The following is a 15,720-nucleotide window of genomic DNA, read 5'->3' as shown; positions in this document are numbered from 1 at the left end:
AATAGTAATCTAGTATGAATGATAAAAAATAACCTTTTTAACTCTATGTAATCATTAGTTTTTTTGGGCGGTGATTGTATGTATTAGTATTTTAATCATTTCATTTTTTTCACTAAAACTCAAAAACTTTTAGCATCTAACGTGCTAAGTGAGTTTTTTCGGCTTTTTTGGGGACATTGATACATCTCCATCTCCGACCATGACCAGGTCTTGAAACTCACTGAATATTCTCTCTCAAACTATTCTACCCGGTGATAAAAAATATTCAGCTTTTATGAATCTTTTTCTATCATCTCAATGGCTGCCACATTTCCTCTCAAAAACATCTTTTGACTTGAAGTACACCCTAACTTCTTTCCCCTCGAACCAAAGAAACAACAACCTTCCACATTCAAACCAATTCATTTCATAAACAAACTCCTCAGCCGCCATTGTCGTCGATGGTTCAATGCCAGTCCTCCCAGTCCAATTGATTTGACATCTACGGCCTTTACCATCAAAAACCCTGCCAGTATTATTTCATTTTCTGTTAAATCTACACACAAATGCCAGTTTGTAGTCCTCCATTTTCTCTGGGAATCTTTTATTGGCTCCCATTTTCAATTGGGCCCGGGCCACTTGTCAGACACTGACAGACGTGTCCAATTTTAGATGGCAGAAGACACGGCATGGCAGCAGATTTGGAAGGCCTCTAATAACCCACAGGAGTGTTAACTCCAAATCTCTGAGCCGAGCCTTCACCGTGTTTACCGCCGTCATTATTAGCGCTCGTTATTTCCGAACATTTTGCAGACTTGTCTCCCGGTGAAAGTGAAAAACTACCGCCGATGTCTTTGCGAATGTTAAAATCGCTGGATGTCAAAACGGGACGTCACTCAGCCGCCGCTCATTCTAATGCGGGGGGAGAACATCCCACAAAATGGCAACCACTTACCACGTCGCTCTTGTGATGGAATTTGGCGTTATAGCTTGACATCGTGACCGGACGTTTGGTCGCCGGTCTTTTAGAAACAGAAAGTGTACTGTTGTAAGCAGCTCTCAAAATTATATTCATGAGTGTTTAATATATGTGTATTGTTTAATATATGTGTATTGTTTAATATCTAAGTACTGTTTAATATCTAAGTATTGTTTAATATCTAAGTATTGTTTAATGTCTAAGTACTGTTTAAAATCTAAGTACTGTTTACTATCTAAGTATTGTTTAATATCTAAATACTGCTGAAGCCAGCTCACATAATTATATTCATGAGTGTTTAATATCTAAGTACTGTTTAATATCTAAGTATTGTTTAATATCTAAGTACTGTTTAATGTCTAAGTACTGTTTAAAATCCAAGTACTGTTTACCATCTGAGTATTGTTTAATATCTAAATACTGTTTAATATCTAAGTACTGTTTAATATCGAAGTATTGTTTAATATCTAAGTACTGTTTAATATCTAAGTACTGTGTAATGTCTAAGTACTGTGTAATGTCTAAGTACTGTGTAATATCTAAGTACTCTTTAATATCTAAGTAGTGTTTAATATCTGAGTACTGTTGAAACCAGCTCTCAAAATTATATTCATGAGAGAGAGTTTAATATCTAAATATCTACTGTTTTCAACAGTACTTTGATATTACACACTACTCAGATATTAAACTCACAAATAAACAGTAGATATTTAGATATTAGACTCTCTCCTGAATTTAATTTTGAGAGCTGGTTTCAACATTACTTAGATATTAAACAGTACTTAGATATTACACAGTAGCAAGAGGGTGAGAATACAGACACAGCAAAAGGCATTTTAAACACAAATAAAAGGTGATTTGACACATGAGCTGGGGTCCCGGAACGCATTAAACTTCCACTTTGGACCATCTGAACCTGTTTGTTGAATATATTCCATGTTGCTTTTTGCTATTTGCAGTTTATTCGCACGCTGGAGCGCAGTCACGACTTCAACGCCAGGGCAAAGGTGTATTTCGCCTCGCTACTGACGGTGGCGCTGCACGGCAAGCTGGAGTACTACACGGACATCATGCGGACCTTGTTGCTGGAGCTCATGGAGGAATATGTGCACAGCAAAAACCCCAAACTTATGCTGCGCCGGTGAGTTTATACACACACATCTATACTCATATATACACATATATACTCATTTTTACACTTATATACACATATATACACATATATACACATATATCCACATATATACACATATTTACACATGTATACACATGTATACACATGTATACACATGTATACACATGTATGCACATGTATGCACATGTATGCACATATATACACATATATACACATATATACACATATATACACATATATACATACCTATATATATACACATATACACACATATATACATATCTATATATATACACATATACACACATATATACACATATATACACATTGATAAATATTGAAACACATTGATACACATTGATACACATTGATACACAATGATACACAATGATATACACATGTATACACATGTATACACATGTATTCACATGTATTCACATGTATACACATGTATACACATGTATACACATGTATACACATATATACACATATATACACATATACACACATATATACACATATATACACATATATACACATATATTCACATATACACATATACACATATACACATATACACACATATACACATATATACACATGGTATATACATACATACACATACAAATACTATATATTTTTTAATAGGGTTGACCCTACTTTGCAATTTTTCCATTTTCGCAGCCATATTTGGTCCATATTAACCTCAATATTCGTTATTCAATTTTCTGTCATTGCCATAAACTCAAGATACATTTCAGCCTACCCCACTGAAAAAAATACATCCATTGCCATTGTATGTCCCAGATGCAAACAAACCCGTGAAGGTTGACGCCTTCACGGCAGAAGCCATCTTGCGACGCCATCCCTCATCCTTATCGGGATGCACCCATATCACTTGAACTCTTTGCCGTGTTTTGCCACTTAGCCGTTGGCTGTTAAACAAATGGGGGTCTTAATTATCCCCCAGTGGAGAAGCTCATTATGTTGATTAGGTCATTGCGCCAACACGAACTGAAACATAGCCCCCCCCTTCTTCAACACATCTAATTAGGCATGCTAACCGCTACCAATGCTTCGGGACCACCGCGTTTGCCAGGGGTACAAATCCGTCAAAATGTCGTTTGATGGACGTCGACAGTGACAAACGTTACAGAAATTTGCCTCGTCGACATTTTGCGGAAAAAACACGTCATATTTTATATCAAAACAAAGTACTTTTTTTAAAGCCGCTTTGTCTCCATTTAGGCTACGAGTTTATTTTGTTGTCATTTGAATTGGTTTTCATAAAAAAATGTTTTTTTTAACGAGCTTGCAAATGAGGTTGAGGGGGGGAAAATCATTTAATTTTATAGGGATTTATTGTTTATTAATGCTGTGAATCACAGTTATGGTGCAGTTAAGGGAGTTAAAGATTTAAAATAATGTAAGTAGTTTTCAAATGTTGTGATTATGCTTGTTTTTAATCTATTTTAGTTGTGAATGTATCGTGAGATAATGGAATGAAATCCAAAATGTAATATTTCATTACCTTGAATACACAGAAATCCAAATGTTTCTTTTAAATATATTTTTTAAATAAAAATACGACCAAAAATGGACTTTTCAAAAGTGACTTAGTCCATCTTTGAATGTAGGAATTGATTAAATCTAATCTGCCCTGTGATTGGCTGGCATATCATTCCGTGTGTCCCCCTCTGCCTGATGTCTTAAATTTCCTTGGATGGGCTCCAGCACCCCCAATTGAAAAAATAAATGAAATATCATTTTTCTTTCAGATCTGAGACGGTGGTGGAAAGGATGCTTTGCAACTGGATGTCAATCTGCCTTTACCAGTTCTTAAAGGTAAAACCATACCTAAAGATTGGCATTTACCTCAATAAGCAATAAAAAAAAAACATATTTACCCACATAATGTACACACATAAAAGTCTTAAAATTTTCTCCTAAGTAGACAGGGTGGCCAATCAGTATGCACTAAATTCAAGATTGTGTAAATGTATGTAAGACATACATTGCTTGCTGACACGCTATATTTACATAGTGAAAATCTGGGTACATTGCTTGCTGACACGCTATTTTTACATAGTGAAAATCTGGGTACATTGCCTGCTGAAACGCTATATTTACATCTTGAAAAGAGAACATTGTGAAAATTTGGGTACATTGCTTGCTGACACCATATTTATATCATGAAAATCTGGGTACATTACTTGCTGACACGCTATATTTACTTAGTGAAACTTTGGGTACATTGCTTGCAGGCACGCTATATTTACATCATGAAAATCTGGGTACATTGCTTGCTAACACCCTATATTTACATAGAGAAAATCTTAGTACATTGCTTCCTGACACTATAGCTAAATCGTGGAAATCTGGGTACATTGCTTGCTGACACTATATTTACATCGTGGAAATCTGGGTACATTGCCTGCTGACACATTATATTTACATAGTGAACATCTTATTTACATCGGTTTGACAAAAAACACCCAAAAAATCTGACCTACACAATTTGAAAGAACCACAAAACGTATAAAATACATGAAAATGACCGCGTACATTATCTCTGAAATCTCAAGAGTCTCAACTTTCCCACACTTGTCAGCTTTCCCACTCCATTTTTTTTTTTGCCAAATTCTTACCCCCCTCAATTTCTATATCAATGCTCTTCCACTTAACTCAGGCACTGTATTTTCCCATGGCTCCATTTCTAAGATTTGTATTATTATTTATTTATTTTCATGACAGGATTCCGCCGGCGAGCCCTTGTACAAATTGTTCCGCGCCATCAAGCACCAGATTGAGAAAGGACCCGTGGATGCCCGCGTGAAGAAAGCCAAGTACACCCTCAACGACACCGGCCTGCTGGGGGATGACGTGGAGTATTCCGTGCTGGTACGACCAAAAACACATACATTGCCATCCGCCTAACGTGTACATACCGGCACGACTGATTTTTTAAATTGCTTGGCCGTGCTACACGGTCGCCGTGGTAACCGAACGAGGGGGAAGAAAAATCTTGCCCTGAGGCCAATGGCTGCTTTTGTATGACATCCATTTTTTTGGTGTCATATACTCACGTGAAAACCCACCAGGGATCGAACCCGAGAACTGTGAGGCCGACTTGCTACCCACTCAGTGGCATGGGGTGCTGGAGCCTATCACGGGCACCAGGTGGGGAACACCCTGAATTGGTGCCTAGCCAATCACAGGGCTCGAGGAGACATGAAAAGTCATCAGAGCTAGGGTTAGGCATATTAGCATACAATTAGCCTAGCATGCATGTTTTTGGGATGCGGTTTAGGCAATTCAGCATCTAATTAGCCTAGCATGCATGTTTCTGGGATGTGGATTAGGCAATTTAGCATCTAGTTAGCCTAGCATGCATTTTTCTGGAATGTGGGTTAGGAAATTTAGCATACAATTAACCTAGCATGGATGTTTTTGGGATGTGGGTTAGGCAAATTAGCATCTAATTAGCCTAGCATGCATGTTTTTGGGATGTGGGTTAGGCATTTTAGCGTACAATTAGCCTTTAGCATACAATTAGCCGAACATGTATGTTTTTGGGATGTGGGTAAGGCAATTTAGCATACAATTAGCTTAGCATTCATGTTTTTGGCATGTGGGAGGAACCTGGAGTACCCAAAAAAAAACACACACACAAGCCCAAGGCCAACATTCAAACTCCACACACTGACTACCCACCCTGGGCTCGAACCCAAATCTCCAAAGCTGTGAGCCCTACACACTACCCACTAGGACCCCCTCACTAAATAGATTACAAATAAAATGGACAACAGCTAATGGCCATATGCGGGTAAATGATGGAATTAGCTTCCAATTTCCCCGCCTTGATGGATGACTTCCCGGGATTGAATTACACGGAAGAAAAAAACTAGCAAGGCCTCCACGGTTACTTTAGATTTCACGGGCTGCTCTTCGCACCGCCACTCCAATGCAGAGTAAAGTGGAATTGGATTGGGCACGCTCTCCCCACGCCGCTTCCTTCTCCACTCTCGCCCTCGCCATCTTTTCCATTGCATCAAGTGGTCAATTAGTTTCTGACCGAGTGACTGGAGTTCCTCCCTGCCGAGCGGTCATTAACTCGGGTTGGCATGTCAGACTACCTATCAGGTGCCACCGTGTGGACGGCAAGGCCGGGCCGGTTGCCATGGTAACGGGCATCTTGACAGCCGTGTGTGTATGTATGTATCCAATTAGACAATTTCTATCTTTCTCAATCAATTGCAGTTTATGCCAGTTAGCTAAAAAGTTATTTTTTTTTATTTGCGAATGTTTTTGGTGTAGTTTGCGGACAGGTATGAAATCATATTTGGCTTTTATTTTAATAGTGATAGAATTAATTGTGGTATGTGTGTATATATTGAAATGTGAAAAAGGGATTTGATGAAAAGGTTCTGTTTTAAACTGAGAAAGTCGTTTTGGAAAAAAAAATAAAATTAAAGTATGGAAGAGTTATTTTATACAAAAAAAATCTATGTTAAACTAAGTCATTTCATGAAAAAAATCTATGTTAAACTAAGTCATTTTATAAAAAAAAGTACTATATTAAACTAAGAAAGTCATTTTATACAAAAAAAATCTATATTAAACTATGAAAAAGTCATTTTACTAAAAAAATCTTTATTAAATTAATTCATTTTATTAAAAAATACTATATTAAACTAAGAAAGTCATTTTATACAAAAATTCTATATCAAACTAAGTCATGTTATTTTTTAAAAAGTACTATATTCAACTAAAAAAGTCATTTTATACAAAAATTCTATAACTATGAAAAAGTCATTTTATAAAAAACGTTTTTATTCAACTATAAAAAGTCAAATTAATTATTAGAATTAGAAGTTCTTTCAAAATTTTAAAGGAAAAGTAACACAATTTGCACACATAAATGCCTCATATTTATCTTTTATTTTAATAATGACTAAATAAATTCTTAAAAAAGTATATATTCAATTTTCAAAATGTCAGTTTATAAAAAAGTTCTATATTAAGCTATTAAAAACTCATTTTTTATAAAACAGTTCTATATTAAACTGTGAAAAAGTAATTTTAGAAATGTAATAAAATTAATTATTAAAATTAAAAGTTATTCCTAAATTTAAAAGCAATAATAACTACCAAAATCCTTCTAAAAAACTAATTAAAATTGACAAAACAAAACAAAAACATTCATTTTCCATACTACTTATCCTCACAAGGCTCCTGAGTGTTGACTAATCACTCCCATACTGGGCTGGGATCTACTCCGGCACCCCCTGCGACCCTTCCTAGGCTAAACATTACAAAAAATGAACAAATAAATATTACCTTCCCTCCAAAATCGAGTTAAAAAAGCTAAAAAAGGCTAAAATTCCTTTTCTGACCTTTGACCTTTACCCCAAATTGACTCACTTCTTCCATTTCATTAGATTGAATTGATACAAATGCTTTTATCACCCAAAAATAATGAAAATAACCACCAAAAAACTAAAAAAAAACGCATATTCCAAAATCGGGTTAAAAAAAAGCTCTAAAAAAGGCTAAAATTCCTTTTCTGACCTTTGACCTCTCCCTCAAATTGACTCACTTCTTCCATTTAATTAGATTGAATTGATACAAATGCTTTTAACACCCAAAAATAATGAAAATAACCACCAAAAAACTTAAAAAAAAAAAACGCATATTCCAAAATCGGGTCAAAAAAGCTCTAAAAAAGGCTAAAATTCCTTTTCTGACCTTTGACCTTTCCCTCAAATGTACTCACTTCTTCCATTTAATTAGATTGAATTGAATCAAATATTTTTATCATACAAAAATAATGAAAATAACCACCAAAAAACTAAAAAAAAAAAAACACAGAATTCCCGCATATTTATAGCTCATCCTCCTTCTCGTTATCTCACCAGACTCTTCAGGTGCTGGTTCTCGGCGAAGGTCTGGACGTGACGCCCGTCAAGGTTCTAAGCTGCGACACCATCTCACAAGTCAAGGAGAAGATTATCGAGCAAGTGTACAGAAACCTGCCATATTCCACACGGCCTAAAGTCGACAGCGTCACGCTGGGTGAGTCGGCAGATTGCCAACCAATCAAAATTGGCTTTTTCTTCACCTTTTATTTGTCGTCCCGACACGGAATGCAAACGAAAATATTGCCATTGACCCGTAAGCAATTGCTTAAACATCATTTACGACATTCAATGCATTAGTTTCGCCAGACAGATGCAAAAAAGTGGGAAATAATTGGTCATGACAAGAGAAGCTAAGTTAATAGCATTGGAAATTAGCATGCTTGTCAAAGTGTTCTTTGTCAAGGGTCATGTGGGAGTTGTGGTTTTGATATGGATGCTATGGCCGGCGGATTGGCCCGAAAATAAGATGACCCTGAGTATAAGACGACCCCGAATATATGTGACCGGATGTTTGGTCGCCGGTCTTTTGGTCGCCGGTCAAATGCACTTAGATATTAAACAGTACTTAGATATTAAACTCTCTCTCTCTTAGATATTAAACTCTCTCTCTTAGACATTAAACTCTCTCTTAGATATCAAACTCTCTTAGATATCAAACTCTCTTAGATATTAAACTCTCTCTCTCTTAGATATTGAACTCTCTCTCTTAGATATTAAACTCTCTCTTAGATATTAAACTCTCTCTTAGATAATAAACTCTCTCTTAGATATCAAACTCTCTTAGATATCAAACTCTCTTAGATATTAAACTCTCTCTATTAGATATTGAACTCTCTCTCTTAGATATTAAACTCTCTCTTAGATATTAAACTCTCTCTTAGATATTAAACTCTCTCTTAGATATTAAACTCTCTCTTAGATAAAACTCTCTTAGATAAAACTCTCTTAGATATCAAACTCTCTTAGATATCAAACTCTCTTAGATATTGAACTCTCTCTCTTAGATATTAAACTCTCTCTCTTAGATATTAAACTATCTCTCTTAGATATTAAACTCTCTCTTAGATATCAAACTCTCTCTCTTAGATATCAAACTCTCTTAGTATCAAACTCTCTTAGATATGAAACCCTCTCTCTCTTAGATATTAAACTCTCTCTCTTAGATATCAAACTCTCTTAGATATGAAACTCTTAGATATGAAACTCTCTTAGATATTAAACTCTCTCTCTCTTACATATTAAACTCTATCTCTCTTAGATGTTAAACTCTCTCTCTCTCTCTTAGATATTAAACTCTCTCTCTCTTAGATATTAAACTCTCTCTCTAAGATAAATATTTAATTAAGTCTAGACCCCAATTTTAAGACTTTTTTCAGTTTTATATCGTCTTATATTCGGGCCAAGACAAGATATATCTCCCCGTTTTCTATAGTTATTAATTAATCCAGGTTAAATGAACTAGAGGACAAATTACGTCAAAGTTGCTGAAACGTGATTATTCATAATATTCCCTCTTGAAAACATTTCCAATTTTTTAAAAAATCCATCTCACCGAAGCAAGTTATTCCACCGCGGCGGCGAAAATAATAGCTTTTATTCTCTAAACAAAGTTCTCAAGTCGCAAAGCTCGGGGGAGCCGACTTCAAAAGCTGAAATCTCCTCAGACATTTTTTGTGACATCAAAGACACCCCCGTTCCCCCCCCTTCGTGTCACCCCCCCGATACCCACGCACGGCGCCCGATCTCATTCCGTTTTGCGTTTCAGATAAGCGCGGATCTGTCGCCCTTCGCGGCGCATCGGGACGATAACCGTCTCGCGTGCTTCTCTAATTGTAAATGAGCAGCGATGGCGCCCAAATTCACTCAGGTCGGCGCCACGCTTCAATCTCATCCTTATTCAAAAGTATCCAGCTGCCAATCACTTATGGAATTACATTTGGAAGATTTTTTTAACAAAGTCAGCTATCTCTGCTTTCCGCACACACCAGCACTTTTTTTTTATTTCACATTTATATATATATATATACATATATACATACATATATATACATATGTGTATGTGTATATGTATATGTATAAGTAGTGTAAGTAAGTAGTATATGTATAAGTAGTATAAGTAAGTGGTATATGTAGAAGTAGTATAAGTATGTAGTATATATATATATATATATAAGTAGTATAAGTAGTATATGTATAAGTAGTATAAGTATGTAGTATAAGTCAGTAGTATAAGTAAGTAGTATATGTACAAGTAGTATAAGTATGTAGTATAAGTATGTAGTATAAGTATGTAGTATAAGTATGTAGTATAAGTATGTAGTATAAGTCAGTAGTATAAGTCAGTAGTATAAGTCAGTAGTATAAGTCAGTAGTATAAGTCAGTAGTATAAGTCAGTAGTATAAGTCAGTAGTATAAGTCAGTAGTATAAGTCAGTAGTATAGGTTAGTAGTATAGGTTAGTAGTATAAGTTAGTAGTATAAGTTAGTAGTATAAGTAGTATAAGTAAGTAGTATAAGTAAGTAGTATAAGTAAGTAGTATAAGTAAGTAGAATAAGTAAGTAGTATAAGTAAGTAGTATAAGTAAGTAGTATAAGTAAGTAGTATAAGTAAGTAGTATAAGTAAGTTGTATAAGTAAGTTGTATAAGTAAGTTGTATAAGTAAGTTGTATAAGTAAGTTGTATAAGTAAGTTGTATAAGTAAGTTGTATAAGTAAGTTGTATAAGTAAGTTGTATAAGTAAGTTGTATAAGTAAGTTGTATAAGTAAGTAGTATAAGTAAGTAGTATAAGTAGTATAAGTAAGCAGTAGAAGTTTATGCATATGTATAAGCAAGCAGTATATGTATAAGTAGTATATGTATTGGTAAGTAGTATAATTAAGTAGTATATGTATTGGTAAGTAGTATAAGTACATGCATATGTATAAGTAAGCAGTATATGTATAAGTAGTATATGTATTTGTATAAGTAAGTAGTATATGTATAAGTAAAAAAATAACGTGCAGTCCACACCCCTTCCAGCAGACAATCTTTTCAATTCATAAAGTATCTCAGGAAAACCATGTGCAATTGTTTTTCTTAAGATTTTCCCTTCAAAGTAACACATTTGTACTCCTATCAAAACCATGAATATGGAATCAAAAATTATGAATCAGAGGGCGGCTTATACAAGAGAAATTGTCAAATTCAAAGATTTTAAGACAATTTTAAGGGCGCGGCTTATACACAGACACGGCTTATATGCAATTAAATATGGTAATACCACTCTTGGTGTTATTTTCAGTTCTGTCTCTTTTCAATACTCGCCGTCTTTTCTACTAAGAAGATGGGACATCCCCAGTCGGTCTGATTGTAATACAGAGCAATAATAAATAGCAGTAGATAAAAACAGCAGGGGAGCAGTAGCTCAATATACGAAAAAGTTTCATCTGACGAAAAATAAACAAGTGTGTTTGCATTGAAGTGTTAGAGTGACTCTCTTCAAGGCTCCAATTCTTTATTGTTTTTTAAAATAAATATATATATTTTTGTTTCTCTCCTCCACAGAGTGGCGGCCGGGCTCCACGGGTCAGATTTTATCCGATCTGGACTTGACATCCCAGAAAGAAGGCAGATGGAAACGTGTCAACACACTTGCTCACTACAATGTAAGTATTGGCTCATTTTTTTTGGAGTATGTTTTTAGTTTTTTCTCATTTCTTGGGTCATTTGGAAGGGTGACTATAAATTAGTAATTGTTGTAAAAAGGCCACCAGTAGTGGTAGTAGTAGTGGTAGAGGTGGTAGTAGTAGTGGTAGTGGTGGTTGTACTAGTAGTAGTATTTTTTACAGTTGTAGTGGTAGTCGTAGTTTTAGTTTTTTTATAGTGGTAGTAGTATTTTTTACAGTTGTAGTGGTAGTAGTAGTTTTTTTATAGTGGTAGTAGTAGTAGTGGTTTTTTTTATAGTGGTAGAGGTAGTAGTAGTAGTTTTTTATAGTGGTAGTGGTAGTAGTTTTTTGTAGTGGTAGTAGTTTTTTATAGTGGTAGTAGTAGTTGTCTTTTTATAGTGGTAGTCGTAGTTGTAGTAGTAGTTGTTTTTTTATAGTGGTAGTCGTAGTTGTAGTAGTAGTTGTTTTTTTTTATAGTGGTAGTCGTAGTTGTAGTAGTAGTTGTTTTTTTTTATAGTGGTAGTCGTAGTTGTAGTAGTAGTTGTTTTTTGTAGTGGTAGTCGTAGTTGTAGTAGTAGTTGTTTTTTGTAGTGGTAGTCGTAGTAGTAGTAGTTGTTTTTTTGTAGTGGTAGTCGTAGTAGTAGTAGTTGTTTTTTGTAGTGGTAGTCGTAGTAGTAGTAGTAGTAGTTTTTTATAGTGGTAGCGGTAGTCGTAGTAGTAGTAGTAATAGTTTTTTTATAGTGGTAGCGGTAGTCGTAGTAGTAGTAATAGTATTTTTATAGTGGTAGCGGTAGTCGTAGTAGTAGTAGTTTTTTATAGTGGTAGCGGTAGTCGTAGTAGTAGTAGTTTTTTATAGTGGTAGCGGTAGTAGTAGTAGTAGTAGTTTTTTTATAGTGGTAGTGGTATTATTGTATTCTAGCATCACTTTAGCCCAAAAGTGTGTTAGCTTTCCATCTATCTATCAGTGTATGGAGAGTTTGCTTATTCCGGGTGAGGTGAGCCTGGCTAATACTCCACTTGTTGAGTGTTCAAACAAGAACGCCACCAGCGAATAATGAGAAAGCGCCACAGTCCCCTTCTGTGAGCTGGCCGGTCACAAAGCCTTCTGAATCTTCCCTTCATCGCCTCGACCCGCCCAAAACAAAGGTCACCCGCTAATCTCCCACCCCGTGTGCCGCCTTTCAAATGCTGGAATTTCGCCGGCTTCTTTTCGGGTGCGTCTGTGGGCCCCGTGCGCTGCTAATCGCATTGTTGTGGGAAAAAGATGGCCTGTAAACACGGTCGGCGGCTTATGTGAATTGATTTGAAAATGAGTTCAGGGCCGTGCAAAAAAAAAAAAAGACTGCCAGTGAAATAGTCGGTGCTGCTGCAAGGACATTTTAGGTTCACCAAATTATCAAATGCAATAGTAGTGGTAGTAGTGGTGGTGGTGGTGGTAGTAGTAGTAATAGTAGAAGTAGGTTTTTTGGAGTGGTGGTGGTAGTAGTAGTAATAGTAGTAGTAGTAGGTTTTTTATAGTGGTAGCAGTAGTTTTAGTTTTTTTATAGTGGTAGTGGTAGTAGTAGTTTGTAGTAGTAGTAGTAGCAATAGTGGTGGTGGTGGTAGTGGTAGTAGTAGTAGTAGTTTGTAGTAATAGTAGTAGTAGTAGTAGCAATAGTGGTGGTGGTGGTAGTAGTAGTAGTAGTTTGTAGTAGTAGTAGTAGCAATAGTGGTGGTGGTGGTAGTAGTAGCAATAGTGGTGGTGGTGGTAGTAGTAGTAGTAGTTTGTAGTAGTAGTAGTAGTAGCAATAGTGGTGGTGGTGGTAGTAGTAGTAGTAGTGGTTTGTAGTAGTAGTAGTAGCAATAGTGGTGGTGGTGGTAGTAGTAGCAATAGTGGTGGTGGGGGTAGTAGTAGCAATAGTGGTGGTGGTGGTAGTAGTAGTATTTTTTGTAGTGGTAGTAGTAGTAGTAGTAGTAGTAGCAATAGTGGTGGTGGTAGTAGTAGTAGTTTTTTGTAGTGGTAGTAGTAGTAGTAGTTTTTTGTAGTGGTAGTAGTAGTAGTTGTAGTAGTAGTAGTAATAGTAGTAGTAGTTGTAGTAGTAGTAGTAATAGTAGTAGTGGTGGTGGTAGTTGTAGTAGTAGTTCTTGTCGTAGTAGTTCTTGTCTTGGTAGTAGTCGTAGTAGTTCTTGTCTTAGTAGTAGTTGTTGTTTCTAGTGTTAGTAGTTGCAGTAGTAGCAATTGTAATGGTGGTAGTAGTGGTAGTTTTTGTTGTGATAGTAGTGATAGTAGTAGTAGTGATAGTAGTAGTAGTGATAGTAGTAGTAGTGATAGTAGTAGTTGTGATAGTAGTAGTAGTTGTCACTCACGCTTTGTCTCCTTCCCGTTTCAGGTCCGCGACAACGCCACCTTAGTTTTGTCACGAGTGCTTCAAACACACCAGAACTACGAGCAGAACCAGGAAAACCACGAAGAGCGTAAGTCTTTCCACAAAGCTCATTTCCACTTTGAAATTCTCGCCGCGTTCCGCCGACAGCGAGCCGTAATCATAAGTGTGTATGCTAACAAACGTCTTGCTTTTAGGAAACGCTCTATTGGAGGACGACAAGGTGTTCCACTTGGTCAGGCCCGCCGACGAACTGGACGAGATCAAGTCCAAGCGGGGCAGCATTAAGGACAAGTCCATGACCAAAGCTATCACGGAGATTTATCTCACTCGACTGCTCTCTGTCAAGGTGCACATTTTTTTCTCCTCCTGACAATTACTCGCGTCCCCAGCGGGGACACGTTTTCCTCCATCTGCCAACGTTAGTGATGTGTCTTTTCTGCGGATCACGGGAGTGAATTACGCTACCGTTTAACTGGGCGGGTTGGGGGTGTTGGGTTTGGGTCGGGAAACTACTTTAGTACTTGTCTTTTGATAGATCCATGAGGCTCTCCGCTAACCTGTAAGTTAAAACGTGGAACCCGCATAGTCTTGTATTCGGGCCAATACATTTTTTTTCCTAATTGGAACCTTTAACAAATTAGGGTTTTAAAATTGTCTGTTGGACTAAATTTGGTCACCTAAGCCAAAAAAGTAGTAGTAATGGTGGTGGTAGTAGTAGTAATAGTAGTACTAGGGGTAGTAGAAGTTTTTTTTTTTTATAGTGGTAGTAGTGATGGTAATAGTAGTAGTACTAGTAGTGGTAGTCGTGGTGGTAGTAGTAGTGATGGTATTAGTAGTAGTACTAGTAGTAGTAGTGGTGGTGGTAGTAGTAGTGATGTTAATAGTAGTAGTAGTAGTTTTTATAGTGGTAATAGTAGTGGTGGTAGTAGTAGTAGTTTTTTATAGTTGTAATGGTAGTAGTAGTAGTTTTTTATAGTTGTAATGGTAGTAGTAATAGTTTTTTTTATAGTTGTAGTGGTAGTAGTAGTAGATTTTTTTGTAGTAGTAGTAGTTTTTTATAGTTGTAGTGGTAGTAGTTTTTATTGTAGTAGTGGTAGTAGTAGTAGTTTTTTATAGTGGTAGTAGTAGTAGATTTTTTGTAGTGGTAGTAGTAGTTTTTATAGTTGTAGTGGTAGTAGTTTTTATTGTAGTAGTGGTAGTAGTAGTTTTTTATAGTGGTAGTAGTAGTAGTTTTTTGTGGTATTGGTAGTAGTAGTAGTAGTTTTTTATAGTGGTGGAAGTAGTAGTTTTAGTTTTTTATAGTGGTAGTGGTAATAGTAGTAGTTTTTTGTGGTGGTAGTAGCAATAATGGTGGTGGTGGCGGTAGTAGTAGTTCTTGTCGTATTTGTTGTTGTTTCTAGTGTTAGTTGTGGTAGTAGTAGTAGGAATGATAATGGTGGTGGTAGTAGTAATAGTTGTTGTTTTTTCTCATGTTAGTAGTGGTAGTAGTAGTAGCAATGGTAGTGGTGATGGTATTAGTGGTAGTTTTAACCCAAGCAACACTAATATTAAAATTGTCTGTCGAACATTTGTGTATGAAAAATTGTTGCTTCAGCAGCTCACAAATCCGTTGCCATGGAGACAGGTTAGCTTTGCTGTGAGCCTCAACTGGAAGCAAACACTAAAGAAAGTTGACATGTGCTCCGGTGTGATTT

At 36.1% G+C, this 15,720-nt stretch overlaps 1 protein-coding gene across 1 annotated transcript in view; it reads left to right on the top strand.

The window, feature by feature from the left end:
• plxnb2b (plexin b2b) overlaps window positions 1-15,720 on the top strand; it is a 212,354-nt gene that overhangs the window by 188,301 nt on the left and 8,333 nt on the right. The window contains exons 27-33 of the mRNA XM_077711073.1: window positions 1,918-2,099; window positions 3,872-3,938; window positions 4,848-4,994; window positions 8,012-8,168; window positions 11,560-11,660; window positions 14,030-14,114; window positions 14,221-14,372. Of these exons, the coding sequence (XP_077567199.1) occupies window positions 1,918-2,099; window positions 3,872-3,938; window positions 4,848-4,994; window positions 8,012-8,168; window positions 11,560-11,660; window positions 14,030-14,114; window positions 14,221-14,372 (891 nt within the window). The remainder of the gene's footprint in view (window positions 1-1,917; window positions 2,100-3,871; window positions 3,939-4,847; window positions 4,995-8,011; window positions 8,169-11,559; window positions 11,661-14,029; window positions 14,115-14,220; window positions 14,373-15,720) is intronic.

This window comes from Stigmatopora nigra, unplaced genomic scaffold (assembly GCF_051989575.1).
Source record: "Stigmatopora nigra isolate UIUO_SnigA unplaced genomic scaffold, RoL_Snig_1.1 HiC_scaffold_25, whole genome shotgun sequence".
In the NCBI taxonomy this organism is placed as follows: domain Eukaryota; kingdom Metazoa; phylum Chordata; class Actinopteri; order Syngnathiformes; family Syngnathidae; genus Stigmatopora; species Stigmatopora nigra.
Note: the sequence above shows the minus strand (reverse complement) of the source record. Positions and strands in the feature narration are given on the sequence as shown.